The sequence below is a fragment of the Pristis pectinata genome, chromosome 19 (genome assembly GCF_009764475.1).
Source record: "Pristis pectinata isolate sPriPec2 chromosome 19, sPriPec2.1.pri, whole genome shotgun sequence".
NCBI classification, from domain to species: domain Eukaryota; kingdom Metazoa; phylum Chordata; class Chondrichthyes; order Rhinopristiformes; family Pristidae; genus Pristis; species Pristis pectinata.
The window spans coordinates 34,294,366-34,310,279 of NC_067423.1; the positions used below are offsets into that span (position 1 = coordinate 34,294,366).

General features: G+C 41.6%; 1 protein-coding gene across 7 annotated transcripts in view; it reads left to right on the top strand.

The window, feature by feature from the left end:
- LOC127580360 (non-muscle caldesmon-like) overlaps positions 1-15,914 on the top strand; it is a 186,350-nt gene that overhangs the window by 90,627 nt on the left and 79,809 nt on the right. The window contains exon 1 of one of the 7 annotated variants that reach the window (XM_052033714.1): positions 7,820-7,952. The exons of 5 other annotated variants lie outside the window; for them this stretch is intronic. Coding sequence is in view for 1 of the 2 variants with exons in the window: in XM_052033712.1 (XP_051889672.1) it covers positions 9,137-9,183 (47 nt within the window). In the remaining variant the exon portion in view is untranslated. Of the gene's footprint in view, positions 1-7,819; positions 7,953-8,953; positions 9,184-15,914 lie in introns of those variants that run through there. One more of the 7 variants, XM_052033712.1, reaches the window with a different exon arrangement.

Here is a 15,914-nt window from a genome sequence, read left to right on the forward strand (position 1 = left end):
CCATGCATCTTGACTGCTGAATTTATAACTATAGCAGTGACTGTATTTCGAAAGCACTAAAACAACACTTTGGCACAACCCGAGGCCATGAAAGGTTCTATAGAAATGCACAACTTTTTATGTATCTGTCCTTTCTCAAACATGGCTTGCTGGGGTTCAGGTAGGCGCTGCTTGTTGGAAATCTTCCCTGACATCTTCACTCTCCGTGCTCTCCGAAATGAGCAGAACAGACTGCATCCGAGGATGTTGTATGTGCTGGCAGCTCAATCAAAATATTTAAAAGATTAAAATACTGTTTTCCAAAGCCTCCTGGTGTTTCACTCTTTTAAGTGAGGTAGGTTTTGAAACCAAGACTCTGTCTTATGTGATGTTGTGATTAGTGTTCATGGTACACAAAGATTGGGATTGGATGTTCCATGTCATAAAATCAGACCTTAAGAATTTGTTCATGGATTATAGTTTTGTTTCTACTTGCACTATTCTGTATATATGGATGTGGTGGTCTAACATTGTACAAATTGCAGAATATCTGATTGATTCATTGATCTCTGCATCTTTCTAATCCCCAGTCACAACATCTTCCAGTCTCTTGCACGAATATTTTCTCATATGCTATGAATTTCTTTTCACTGCATATTTTTCACACTGCTCTGTGGTCATGTGCTGATTTTGGTTTTAAAAATAACAATGACACAGAAAGATTTGTTCCATGGAAATTCTTTCATGTTGCAAATTCTTGCTGCCATCTAGGCATATGTAATGCAGTAATCCTGCTTCAGCATTTCACTTGTTTTGCCTCTGCTGATGTTCAGACTCCCAGTATAGTCTATTTTTGCTTGTGTCTTTAACAACTGCAGTTGTCCTCTGCATCTACAACATGCCTTGGTTTTTAAGTCCTACAAGTTATGACACTTTTTTTTCACCCTTTATTAGATCTCATAAATAGTTGACGTGAGGTCTGATTTATTTGTCTCCTATCGGATAATACCAGAACAGAAAGCTTACTCCTATCAGGAAAGAATGGCCAGGCAGATTGACCAAGTAATGACAAAGCTGAGGTCTTTAAGATTAGAAACGATGTAATAGAGTAGAGGAAGAGAAGACATTTCCATTTGAGATCAAGACTAAAACTATAAGGTAAGTATTGACGAATCCTATAGGGAATTCAGAAAAAAAAACCTTTGTTAGTTTTGTTTGAATGTGAAATTTGCAGCCATGGAGTGTTGTCCGGGCAACTAATGTAGATTCATTAAAGTGCAAATGCAGTCAGTGCAGGAGGTAGAAAGGATGAGATGAAGAAGGGTGGGAGACAGGTTGTATGCAGCATGGACTAGTTGAACTAAATGGGTTATTTTTGGATTGTATCTTCCACGAAATACTGTGTAGTTCTTGTTACCCATATGTTATGTTTGAAGCCTACCTTGCACACAAAAATAACAATCTTTATTACATAATTCTCAAGCATTTGCAAGGCCTGATCATGACAATTTACATCAACAGGATTAGCAAATTTTTGAATATCTACACTTGCAATCGATAAGAACCGTTGTTGCTGGATTTACATCAACATTAATGAAAATAAATTCTCTGGTTTTGTACATTTCAAAATTCCATCTTTATCTTTAACAATATAAATACCAATTAAAACTTGCCCTTTTTTTGCAAAAACTCTAATAGATGGATCTGTAATCATTGAATCCAACAAAAACAGAAAATGCTAGAAACACTCAGCAGGGTTGGCAGCATCAGAGGAAAGAGAAACAGTTAACGTTCAAGGTCAAAGACCCTTCTTCAGAACTGATCTGAAATGATCTAATGAAGTGTCCCAGACCCGAAACATTAATTCTTTCCACAGATGCTGCCTGACCTGCTGAGTGTTTCCAGCATGTTCTGTTTTTATTTCAGATTTACAACATATGTAGTTTTTTTTTGATTTTCATTGAATCCAACAAGTGCATTCACAAAAGCATTGGAGGACTTTTGGACTTCCTCGCATCACACACTGGAAAATGTTGTGAACATGAAGTAACCTACAAAATGTTTGATGTCAATCAGGCATGGGAAAACTTTGTCCAGTAATATGTGAAACACATTCGCCAGGGGTCATTAAGTTGGTTATTGTGACCTGTAAAGCAGAAATGAAAGAGTAACATAAAGGAAAGACACAACTGAGAACACTGTGGAAATTAAATTCATTCAAGCACTAATCAGACCTTCATTGATGAGTTTGGAAACACATAGAAAAAAAAGTTACTGCTGGAAATTTAAAATACCACCAGAAAATGCTGGGAGTACATTTTAGCTCCATCAGAACAGTGCAGAAGATTTAAATCTTTGTCAGGCTAGAAACCACCAGCTCAGTGAATTCCTTTAAGACCAAACAAAATAGGGATCTGGGCTAAGGTTAGTGTTGCCAACAGGCTCATATTGGACAGGATGCCTTGTATTTAAACAGAAAGTTGGCTGCCCCATACAAGAATGGTAAGGGTATTCTATTTCCCATGAATTTTTTTTCTGTACTGGGCATCCAATCTACAAAGATTGTGTTGCAGTCTGGCTCTGAGCTGATTGACTTGAGGACACTGTTTGTTCTGGAAATGTACAACCAAAGCAAGAGCCCAGGATTCTGTGGAGCACTCCCCTCAGGGTGAATTTCTGAGAACTGCTGGGGAGAATCTTCCCAGCAAGGCAGAGTGAGCCCTACCCATATCTGTCACTAATTATTAAGAAACAATGCTGGCAACACTGGGCAAGTGTGGCGGTCATGACTCAGTAATGCTGAACCCTATCATAGATAGGCAGCTAGCGGCTTTAATTGTTAACAGGCTGGTTCTTTTGAAAAGGTGGAAACTGGTAAATGAGGTACTAACATGTCAAAAATGGCAAAATGAATGACATTAAAATAAAAGGGTATGAGGAATTGAATAAGGCGATGAAAGGCATTCTTCATTTGTAGTCATTCTCATAGCTTTTAAAATGCTCTTCCACTATTTTTACAAATTTCACTTAACCAATCTCATGTCCTTTTTTGATGGCTTTCACTGCCTCAGTGAAATGTCTTTACATCATATTAAGGTTTCATCTTATACTGGGTTTTCAAAACAATAATCCAACCAGTCAATCTTGATAACTGCATTCCTGTGACCCAGTTATCAATCTAATATCCCATCTTTTATTTGCCAGATCCTACATTTGAATTGACGACTTGACAAAACTTGCAACAAGGAACATAGTTGTCCCCTAAATGCTCGTGTTTGCTCTCGTACTCAAATCAAATTTCACCTAGCCCATTATGTTCTTTATTTTCAAATATGTATTCAGTTCACTTTTAAATGAAGTTATCATCTCTGCCATAACAGCATCTATGATAAAAACATTATGTATCTGGATGAAATGTAAAAGATGAATCTCCCATTTACCTTCTATAGGATGCACAGTGGTGCAGCTGGTAGTGATGCTACCTCACAACACCAGAAACCTGGGTTCAATCTTGACCTCGGGTGCTCTCTGTGTGGAGTTTGCACATTCTCCATGTGACCATGTGGATTCCTCTGGGTTCTCAATTTCCCTCCCACATCCCAAAGATGTGTGGCTTGATTGGTAAATTGGCCGCTCTAAATTGCTCCAGTGTGTCAGTGAGTGAAAGGATCTTGGGGGGAGTTGTAGGGAGGATAAAAATTGGATAATATAAGTGGCTGTGTGATGATCAGTGAGAATCGATGGGTTGAAGGGCCTATTTCCTTGCTGTCTCTCTCTGTGACTGTAATTCTAGTGAGATTCCTGTATTTGCTCTTTGTTACCAACTTACCAGCCAGGGGAAACAATCCATCACTTGACCCAGTATCTATTAGATTACCACTCCCCACTCACACTGTAATGATTCTGGTTCCAGTGAATTGTGAGTCTTTTGTCATAACTGGAAACACTTCAACCTGGTGTCATCTCAGTGAAACTTCTCTGTTTTCTTCCCATGCTTCCAATCTTCTGCTTTCACTGGACAGCCCATAATTGCACACAGTAGGGGTAACCTTGAATATGGATGATAGTGGGTGATTCAAAATTATTCACCCCTTGTACACCTCTCTTACTGAAGGCACATTTAACACCAATACTCATTGCTAAAATTACTCCCAGTGTGTGAAACTTTCACAGATTCTGTGCCATTGTCAGAAACTTGTATGTACCTGGTGTTTTATTGAACCTCATCAATTTACTACCAGTGATTTCTTGTCCACTTAAATCAATGTTACTGTCACAATAGTGGGGGATGTTGGAGGGAATCTGTCAACTTGTTTCTAGAGAAAGCAGGCAGTGTACAGGTCTCCACACGAACAGGCAAACGGTTAAAGTAAGATTGCATACTCCCGGGGAATGCCAGCAGTGAATTCCAGCCACTATTATGAAATCATATCAAACAGCTGCAAATCATTTTAAGTGAAACCATGTAAACTGAAGCAAATGGATTGTAAATGAATGATTTTGAACCTTGTATTGTTCTTCATTTAAGGAATCTTTTTCAACCCTCTGGCATTTCCCGGTAAGTAATTGTTCAGTGATTGCAATGGTATTTAAAAATAAAAAAGTATATATAAACAATGTGAAAGGAAACCCATGATCGAAGTTTGCAGCATTGACTTGGCCAATGACTTCTGATTAGAGAAATGATAAGAAAATTATTAATAGATGGACCTTTAATACACCTACACAACCTACACAATAATCTCCCTGTTGATTCAAGGCACTTTGTCAAAATGATAGGGAGAAGGTCATATGAATTCTTTAAACATGTAAGTTGATCACCAAGAGAGAAAAGACATTGTTACTATATTCTTTGGATTAGAGAAAGCTAATAGGAGATGTAATAAAGGTTTTCATGGAATGAATTGGGAAAGTTGGTTTGTCCTTTGGTTGGAAAGGCTGTGACATGTGGTGATCTATTTAAAATCATAAAGTTACAGAATTGTTACCACATTCTGGTGGTAGGGGAGGTTAGAAAGAAACACCCCTCATTTTACCTGAGGTTAAAGGTGAATGCTTTTTTTTAAAACAGTTTCAGATGCAAGCGTTGTTTTGTTGATCTCTGCCCTATAGTTAGTTGGGCCTATTATGTCCATCCCTGTGTATTATGATAGCTTAGAATTGGGGGAGAACGTGCAGCTGTAGCCTTTGTAACCAACATATTCCACTGCACTTCATCTCAAATCTTTTATTCAGCTTAATAGCACATTTTGGCAAAGCTATTGGCTGCTCTGCAGCTGACAAGATTAGTTCTCAGCAATGCCAGAAGTAACAATGAAATGCTTCAGTAAGGAATATTTCTTACCAACTTTGGTATCACAGTAATAGAAATCTGGAACTCTTTTTCCCACTGCTCCCCACACCCTCCCATCAAAAATTTGATAAAGCTAGGTCAACTTGAATATTTTAAAATTAATATTTTTGATAGGCAAAGGTATTAAGGATGAATAATGTTACAGATTTTGTTGACTAACCGTTGACTCTGTCCTTCTCAGCAACTGTCTGATGAAGAGCCAGCAACCTTGGTGTTGTGGCTGACCTTGACGCAAGCTTCCAAACCACATATCTCCACCATTCCTAACACTAGCTGTTTTCACTTTGTAAGTGCACTTGACCCCTCTCCACATTGACTGATCTGCTGTCGAATCTCTCAACACATCTTTGTTATCTCTGGACTTCACAATTCCAAAGTACAAAAAACAAACTGCTGGAGGAAGTCAGCAGGTCAGGCCACATCTGTGGAGGGAAAGGGATAGTCGACATTTCGGGTTGAGACCCTGCATCAGGACTGAGAGTGGGAAGGGGAGATAGCCGGTATAAAGAGGTGAGGGGGAAAGATGAGGTAGGGGCTGGCAGGTGATAGGTGGAACCAGGTAAGGAGGAGGATCACCTGCCTCCCATCTTCTTAAACTCAAGGTCATCTATATCCTAACTTACACCCAATTCCATCCCTCTATTAATTCTTGCTCTCTGGCCTTCTTTCCCTCCCGGTTGAGTAATAATTTGATTTTTAAGTTTTCAACCATGTTTCCAAATCACTCTTTGCTCCAGCCTTGCTCCTTCATGTCTCTATCAACTACAATCCTTTGAAATACCTGTGTTGCTCTGACTTTGGTCTGTGGAAGATCCCCAATCACTTCACCTTCAGCTGCCAAGGCTCTAACTCTGTAATTCCCTTCCTAAACCTTATCATTGTCCTCCACTTTCTCTTTGACTCAGCCTTTGGTCATTTGCTCCACTACCTTTGTAAATGTTCTCATGTGCCTCCAGATTATTGAAATAACAAAAAATGCTGGAAACACTCAGCAGGTCAGGCCACACCTGTGGAAAGAGAAACAGTTAATGTTTCGGGTCTAGACCCTAGTCAGTCTCAGCATTGTTACAGAAGAAAGCAAAACAAGGTCTCTGAAGCTCACAATTGGAGCTCTCACTTGTTATGTTGACAAACAGCATTTGGATGACCTGCCAGGGAAAGTGGAATTATGAGAAAGCAGTAACATGAACTACAGAGAAGAAAAGATTAGGTTCTCAGTATCTCTAAGTTATCAAAGGGACACAGAAAGTAATTAAGTGGCTAATAAAACTGACGTGGTGTGGAGCAATTTCTAGGCCATTGTCTTTGGTCAATCCTCTAACCATTGCTCTATTGGCAACTGGGCAGGGCTTAACCATTCTATTTGCAACCCTAATGTCCTATTTGATCCCATGATGTACCTTGGACCCAGCACCTTCATCAGAGAACAGAGGTTTAAGAGTGTGTCCTGTACCTTCGTCTTTGTATCTCTTTTCCGAAAAACAAAAGTCTTGGAGCAATCAAAGTTTGTTGGAGCATGCACCTATGAAGCCCTCCTGGATAATTTATCATGTTATAAATGATTCTGAAATACAAGTTGTGTTGTTTTCACTGAAGTGCTGTTATACCGTTAGGAGGTTCCAGTGCTTTGGTTTGTCTCTGCTGTCAGTGCTTTGAATTAGACTGGTCCAGGAATGAGATCCTACGAGAATGTACAAGCCATATTACTTCAAGCACAAGGAAGGCACATTTGTAAATTGCCAAGAGGTTTATTTTTTGAGAGCTGCCATTGAGTAGTAACAAAAAGATAGTGGAATAGCCAAAGAGAAAGGTATCTAGGTAATCTTTGTAAGGAGTGAGGCAAACAAGAAGACAGAAGCATTAAGGTGGAGGTCACCAATATTAAAGAAGTGCAGAGTGAATAGAGGAATATACAGCTACATTGTGTGTGTGTTTGTGTGGGTGGAGGGGGGGTGGTTTGAGGTGCAGTCAGCTGGGCGCCTCACCCAATCTCACACCTTCTCTGTTTTCTCAGAAAGGCAGCAGACATGAAAAGGGGACTAATGAAAAAGTTAGTTATTATCAGTGATGTGATATTGATTACTAAAGTGGAATCATGAGAAAGCAATGATATTGAAGTGAATGATGAAGGAAAGATGCTCAAGGGATGAAGTTCTTTGTATGCCCAAGTCTACAGAGACGCCAAAAAACTGAGCAATTAATTGGAAAGACATAAAATACAGGGACTCCCTGTGCTATGAGTGACCTGACTTACAAAAATCCAACTTTATGCTAATTTTCCCCTTCATTTTTAAATAATTTCTCAAGCTAATAATAATAATAATATGTTTCATGGTATTCATTAATGATTGGATACAGTATATATTCCATTTGTTTAATTATGGGTGGTATTAGGGTGATTATTCAATGAAATGAAAAAATTATAGCAAGTGTATGTCAAGCGATGCCATATGGGTAGCTATAGAAACTGAACATTTCTGACTTACAGAGAAATCGGCTAACAGACTGTCCTCAGGAACAGAGCCCTTGCGTAACTGGGAACTGCCTGTACGTAGGATTAAGGACAAGGTTTTGGAAACTGGAAACTTGTTTATTTTTGGTTATATTCTACCTCTTTCAGGTTTGTTATTAAAATTATTTTTTTATGTAGTTTAGATTTTCTTTGCTCTATCCTCCAGTGTTGCCATATTCCGTTTCTCTGCTGGTCCATTTTTAATCATGCACAGGGTCATGGAATTTCTGCCACAATGCTTTACTTGATGGTGTTGGCTACTATTTCCTTTTTTCTTCAAGGGATTGAGGTAGATTTCCCACTTGGGCATTAAACGTCACTGGGGCAGAAGGCAAAAATTAAAGTTAAGCATGACAGATTGCAGGCTCATAATGGAGGCTGTCTGATTTTCCTCTAAGCACTTTACCCGAGAGACTTTCTCCAACCTATCACAAAAGAAGAGAAACACTGCATTATGTACGAATCACTTTAGGCTTTGCAGGTGACCCAGGAATATGAGGTCAAGTGGCAAGCTGTGCCATAATTTCTGTGGTAACTTCTCTGTAGTGTAAATCTTTATACTTCTGGACTTTTGCATATCCATAAATTTTATTGCTGCATCATTGGTGACTGAGCCTTAACCAGCCTTGGCTCTAATATCTGGGATTTCCTACTTAAACCTCTTTACCCTCTAATATTCTTTCCTTAAAGACTATTATGCCATGTTGAACAAGCTTCTGATCATCTCCCCTGATATCTCTTTGCACGTCTGGTATTCAATATTTCTTTGATAATGCACCAGTGAAGCATCTTGGAATGTGTTACCTCATTAAAGGCACCATATAATTAAAAATTGTTGTTGTTCTCTGTCAATTGGGGAAAAAAAAGTGGCATAAGATAACCCAGAGAGAACTAAAAAATATTTCAGTTTTCTAATCCTTTAAGTGTACAGTATAAACATAAAGGCAGAAAAAGAAGCAATCTCATCAGCAGCAATGTCACCAGAATTACAAGGGGGCTTCTATTACAGACAATACTATAGAAACCTCTGATCACATGACCCAGAGGCTACTGAAGGGCGTAATTATAGCCTGTCCTCTCAAAGTATGAGGTGGGTTAGGAGACCTGTAGTTGCCCACGGTATTACTGCTGCATGGGAAATGAAAGTAACGTTACATCATCTGGAAAGAGAAAGCCAGGGTATTTAAAGGTGATGTTTCACACAGCCAAACGGACCAGCTGCTTGTGAAAGCAGCTCATTCAACGGTGAAAAATAATCCTGTCAGAGCCTCCTGGAATCTGCTCTTTTAAAGATGGCAAGCAGAGCACACAGCAGACAAAACTGGTCAGCTTTCTCCAAGTAAGTGCCTGATTAAAGCCTTGTGACAATGGGATTTATGTAAACAGTGGGGAATTATGTGTGAGGTAGGGAAGGAAGTGTCTTTAGAGAATAAAAGATCCAATGTTCTTTCCCTCCATCGCTTCCTTTACCTTGCAAAAGAACAGATTAGAATGCCAGGCTTCAACTCCTGTTGTTTAATTGTTCCATCTCCCAACAAAGGCAGCACATGACAGAAGTGTTACTTGTCCATTCTGTTGCTGCTAATCAGTTGCAGGGCTTTCAATACATGTGCTGCTCACTTTGATGGGGTGTATGGCATTGTAAATTAACAGAATTACAAAGAATGGAGCAGTATTTTAGGTCCTGTGACAGTGAAGCTTACTTGGTCACTGTTCACAGAGAGCTGGCCTGATGTGGCAGCCTGCTCACTTGTTGTAGGACAGTAGGCTTGTTGTTGGCTGGAGCGTAAAACCGTTCAGAGAGTGAACCCACGCACAACTCGCAGCTTATCTCAGCTTTTCCTGATACTTGGGGTGGGATTAGTGAGTGCTATGCTCTTGGCTATTGTGCTACTGACATACAGTGACCAGGAAGCAGGACACACAGAAACTCCATCAGGGGATCATTCATAACACTTAGCTAGAATAAATGAGAAGCAAAGATTACTGCAAATCATCAAATGTATATAATTATGAATACATTGACATTTGTGCTACAAAATAATTGCAAGGCTATAATAACCAGTTCTTTTTCTTACCAGTTTTGCAACTTATCACTCTTGTTTATAGGTAAAATTTTGCTTTTAAACTCCCAACATGTTCCTCTCTAGGAATGGGCTATTCCAACCTGTCATTTTTCATGTTTAGGAAGCGGCTTCACTTTTCATTTGCATTTCACATCCCATTTTCTGACAGAGAGCTGGACAGAGGACCTCCTACTCCTAACGTAGAGAAGAATATACCTTCACCCTGACTTGAACAACCAAAGGCAGCATTTATAGCCCAGGCTGTTGAGTCCCTAAATATGTGGATCAAGCTCAGGTGACCATCCTGAACTGCAAATCACCTGTGTTCAGGACGTCGGGTGAACACTTTCCTGTTCAGCTTGAACCAGGAGAAGGCCTTTGAGAGAACCTTGCACATGTGCATAATGGATGTGCTCTCCAAATGGTCTTTGGGGAAGGAATCAATAATTGGATATACTGTTCTACATAGACATCAGTAGCACAGTCCAAATTAACAGTGAGAAATTGAAGGTTTCCCAATCAAATCTGGAGTCAGACAAGACTGCTGTCTCTCCTCTATCACGTCTGTGTGTTGTATCAAGCCTTTTGCTGAATCCATCGAACCTCTGTTCCATTCACCATCAGGTCCGACAGCCTGGAGGTCTGACCATCAGCATGTGTGACTGGTTTGCCTTTGGACGGTGGGGAGCAGAGTCAATTGCAGCGAGAGGGAGGCCATGTTCTTTGACAACTGAACCGACCGAACCTCTGTTCCATTCACCATTGGGTCCGACGACCTGAAGGTGCTGGGAATCTGGTTTGGAGGAGCCGGGACGTGCACCTTAGGCATGACCAAGGTGAAACAGAAACTGGGAATGTGGGAGCACGTTCCCTCTCCATGGTGGGAAAGAATGTGGTCATCAGATGCAACGTGCTCCTGGTGTTGCAGTGCAAGGTGAAAGTATGGTCCACACCCTGCGCTACACTTCAGCAGTTACCTGAGCCATCTTCAATTTCATCTGGAAATCAATAATGCATCATGTCTGCAGGGATGCGCTGTACAAACGTTCAGAGAAAGAAGGGAAAAATATACCCAGTGTGGTCTTTATTATGATGGGCAGTTTTGTATGTGGCTGCAACAAGATGTATGTGGAGCCTGCATACACAAACAAGAGGTTTGACTACATTTGACTGGGGTTCTCCCAGTCCCCGCTGTTGCGAAGTATGGATCTGGCCTAGCTCATGCCCAACATTCCATTCAGCTGGACCATGCCCCACCATGTGTCCCTCATACAAAGTCAATCAGACAGTGGTCTACACAGAAGCACTGTGGGAGGAGGAGACGGTGGCCCCTGTAGGACGATTCTTAAAGCAGACTGCCAAATTTAGCAGTGTGCCTTATTGCCAGAACTCTTAGAAGTATCAAGGCCTTGGTTGGCTGGTGGTGAGAAGGACCATCCACTCCCCGTCAGGTTCTTGATGCACAACCAGAATCTCAACCTGACTGTACGCTGCCCTCGTGGTGGCTGTGCTATGGATGAGACTATCATCTGTCTCTTTGTGGACTCTGTGTTTGCCAACAAGGTCTGGAAAGGGATGCAGTGGTCTTTGTTAAGGTTCATCCAAAGCAACACAGGATTCTGTGCACTACGGGCTGGTCCCAGGGACACTTATTGAGACAAACATCAATTGCTACTGGAAGATCATCAACTCGGTGAAAGACTCACTATGGTCTGCCTGAAACTCATCGGTCTTCCAGTTCAAGAAGATCTCTGCACCTGAATGCTTCCAACTGGCATTTTCTGAGGTGCAGGAATATGTGCTGAAGGACACAGTGCAGTCTGGTGCAGCCACCCTAAGTGTCTGTGGGGAAGGACCCAAAGAGAGAGTCAAAATCTGCTGTCACTGGACACTGAGAGGCTGGGCCCTGTGTAACAACCTCTCAAACTTATCACCGACGATGTTTGGGCCTGAATAATTGATGATTCTGTATTGGTATTGGTTTATTATTGTCACTTGTACCTAGGTACAGTGAAAAACTTGTCTTGCATACCGATCGTACAAGTCAATTCATTACACAGTGCAGTTACATTGAGTTAGTACAGAGTGCATTGATGTAGTACAGGTAAAAACAATAACAGTAGAGAGTAAAGTGTCACAGCTAGACAATAAGGTGCAAGGTCACAACAAGGTGGATTGTGAGGTCAAGAGTCCATCTCTTCGTATAAGGGAACTGTTCAATAGCCTTATCACAGTGGGATAGAAGCTGTCCTTGAACCTGGTGGTACGTGCCCTCAGGGTCCTGTATCTTCTGCCTGATGGTAGAGGGGAGAAGAGGGAATGACCCGGGTGGGTGGGGGTCTTTGATCATGCTGGCTGCTTCGCCGAGGCAGCGAGAGGTAAAGACAGAGTCCAAGGAGGGGAGGCTGATGTCCGTGACACTAAATATTATAAATGGAAATATGCAATGTCCTGTGTTTATACCCCTATACTTTATGAATAAAGCATATTTTTGGGGAAAAACGCTGGGGTTTGAATGGGCAATCATGGCAGTCGCCTTACCAGGCCAAAGAACAGGAGCCAGGCCACATTGGTAAGTTAAGAAAAGCACTATATGCAGTCTAGAGGTACAATGGTACTCCTCTGGACCCCATGGGAAATCTCCCCTTCCCTGTGCTCTACTCCTCTCCTCTCGCCCCTGGACACCCACCTTCCCCCTCCTGCCTTGCTGTTTATTTGTTGGAAACAATTCCCGCAGTAGCATTCCATAACTTGACTATGTGCTCCCACACACAGCCCAGGCTCGGCGAAGCCAGGAGTTAACCTCTCCCTTGGGGTTCGACGTTCAAGTTTGTTGTTTCTGTCTTAGTTTGCAACCAGCTACATCACAGGATGAAGATTATGTGGGAAATGTGCCAAGGACATTTTTGACATGGCAGAACAGGATTTTGCAATATAAGTTGTGAACTTACTGTTGTTCCGGGTATCCTCAGTATAAGACCACAAGAAAAGTCCTGAGCAACTTGTCAGGCCTAAGAAGAGTGAGAAGTCCTCTAATTAAGACCTCTACTGACAGAACTGGGATTTTCATTAAAAGTCTGAGATATAAACTAATTCTAAAAGCAACGTTTAGCCTGTGATGAGATTAAAAATAGTTACAGCTTCTTTGAAGTAATAAAGCATGCCAGGGTCCTTTTACAAGGCCATTGTCCCCCAAAGACTGACACCAAATCACATGGGAGATGTTAGAACAGGCAGCAGACCTGGTCAGAAAGGTAGACTGAGACAAAGAGGAAAGGGTTAAGCAGGGAATTCCTGAATTTAGGACTAGACAGCTGAAGGTATGGGTAAAGGGTAGAAATAAATTGGGTCACACTAATATTCTGAGTCGCAGTGAAAGTGTCCAAGTATCTAAATGCCAAGAAATTTAGTCACATAAGCTGATTTTGCAACTGGAAAGTGATGTTTTTTGGAGTTTTGTCTGTCTGGAAATGTGACCACTCCCTTGCTTTCCCTCTGTCAGTCCTTGGGCAATGTTCCTTTGGGATTATTTCAGAAAAATTTGGACTATGTTAACCTGGGAGAGACCATGGTTGTGCTTATGAGTGCAGAATCGGACTAGGATGCCTGCAGGTAAGTTTAGTTACTTCCCATCAAGTTGGGCCCTCTCCAGCCCACACAGCACCAACCACCTGCATCCCTGTCACCCAGCCCAATGTCAAGCCATTATCTTGACTTTACAATTCCCCACAAAACGCCTGATCCAATTGTCAGCCCAGATCCCTGAATTCTGCCCTTCCCCCGCCTCCCCAAAGAGAGGCCCCAGCCCTTCAAAGTCCCATCCTTGAACATAGCATGTAGAACACTACAGCACAGTACAGGGCCTTCGACCCACAATGTTGTGCCGACATTTTATCCTGCTCCAAGCTCTATCTAACCCTTCCCTCCCACATAGCCCCCTGATTTACATTTATTATCCCCCCACCATCCAATCCACCGCCATGGCAGAGATCTGATTGGTCCTGCAGCCCCCAGCTGTCCACAACCCAACCACCAGTGGAAATGCCAGGTCCTGGTGAAGGGTGTCCGACCTGAAGCATTAACTCTGCTCCTCTGTCCACAGGTGCAGCCTGACCTGCATGTTTCCTGTTTTTATTTCAGGTTTCCAATATCTTCAGGTTTTACTTTAATTTTCACCCTCGGGAACGTTGGGCAGAATACTTCCCACGCCAAGAATGTCTGCACACTCAGTTGCACGCTAAGCCATGGGTAAAACTGAAGCTTCCAGCAGAAGGCCAGCAACCAGAAGCACCAATGCTGTCCACTACCCTGGCCAACGGGCACAGCCTTCAGGTTGCACTCCAATTTCCAGCAACAACTACTTCAGCATCCCATGTCCTCTCCCTTTCCTGTGGCATTGCAATGTATTAAAATATGCTGTTCATGCATTAAACCCAATGTATAACAATAAGCTGTAGGAAAACTGCTCAGTTGTTGCATTTTGCTGCATTTCTATCACACTTCCAGCTGTATTCTGGCAGGAGCAACTTCGAGAAAATTCACAGCCATTATTAAAAGAAATAATATTGGAAAACTGGCACAACAGAAATCAAATTTCCATGCATTGATCATATAACTCGGAAGTCAGTCAAACATAATTCAGCAGGCTTTGTGTCCAGTAGCAATATGATTCTTGTAGTGAGGTAATAGTTCAGGTTGAAAACTGGGCCTTTGCTCATTGGAACTGAGAAGATTAATGGAACTTCCTAAAAATTGCATGAGGTTTTAGATGGTGAAGAGTGAAAGATTTTTTTTCTTCTGGTTAGTGAATCACGGACAGGGAATGTGGAGCTTGGATAATCAGTGGAAGAGGGTTAGATGAAGCAAGAAGCCGAATCTTGCTGGGTGTGGCTAGTGATTCCAATGGGAAATGGCATCACTAAGCCATTCAAACTAAAGGAAGCTTTGCAGAGCACCTTCGTTCAGTCTGCATGAGTGAACCTGAGCTTCTGGTTGCCTGCCACTTTAATTCCCCAGCCCACTCCCATTCTGACCTAGCATTGTTACAATGAGGCCCAAGGCAAACTTGAGGAACAACATTTTGTCTTCTGTGTGGGCGCACTACAGCTTTCTGGACTCAACACTGAATTCTCCATCTTTAGGTGAATTTCTCCATCTCTGCTGAATCGACCCTTTTATTTCCTCCAGCAGATAAGTTTGTTGCTTTCCTTCTGTCTGCATCAGAACTGGCTATTTCTGCCTGTCATCATCTTGGCTCAGTTAATCCTTTTTTATTAGTATATGCCAACTACATTGCCAGTCTGTGCAATCCATTGCCAAATGAAATTTATGGGACATGCCAATGGAGCATGTCCCATAACCTTTCTTTTGGCAATGGATCATACATGAATTCATCTCATCTCACCCATCAGCAATATTCCCTTTGCTCTACCCATCCTTACCCCTCCTTCTCTGCTATTGTAAGCTAACTTGTTTTCCCTTTTTGCCAGTTCTGATAAATGGACTCAGACCTGGAACATTTACTGTTTTTCTCACTCCACAAATGCTGCCTGACCCGCCGAGTGTTTCTGGCATTTTCTGTTTTAATTTCAAACTGAAACAAGTCCCAGAGTTTGCATGTACACTGTGATGTGATGTACAAATTGAATAATTAAAAAGATCACTTGCACAAACCACAATCCTACTGCATTCCCTTGGCTCCTATTCGATGTGAATAATGTCCTTTTTTGTGTTCATTTAGAGGAGTGAATGTTACTGGCAGAGGCCAGCATTTATTGCCCATCTTTAATTGCCTTTGAACTGAGTTGCTTGTTGGGTCAACCATTTGATGATGGGTTTGAAGTCATAGATAGTCCACATCACAATAATAGGGCAGAGATTCTATACTGAAGGACAATTGTGGGGCAGGTTTTTACATAAATCCAGTATTGGCATGGCTATCACTGCTGATGGCAGCTTCTTAGTTCCAGATTTATTCAGTTAATACGATTTTGAATTCTGCTGC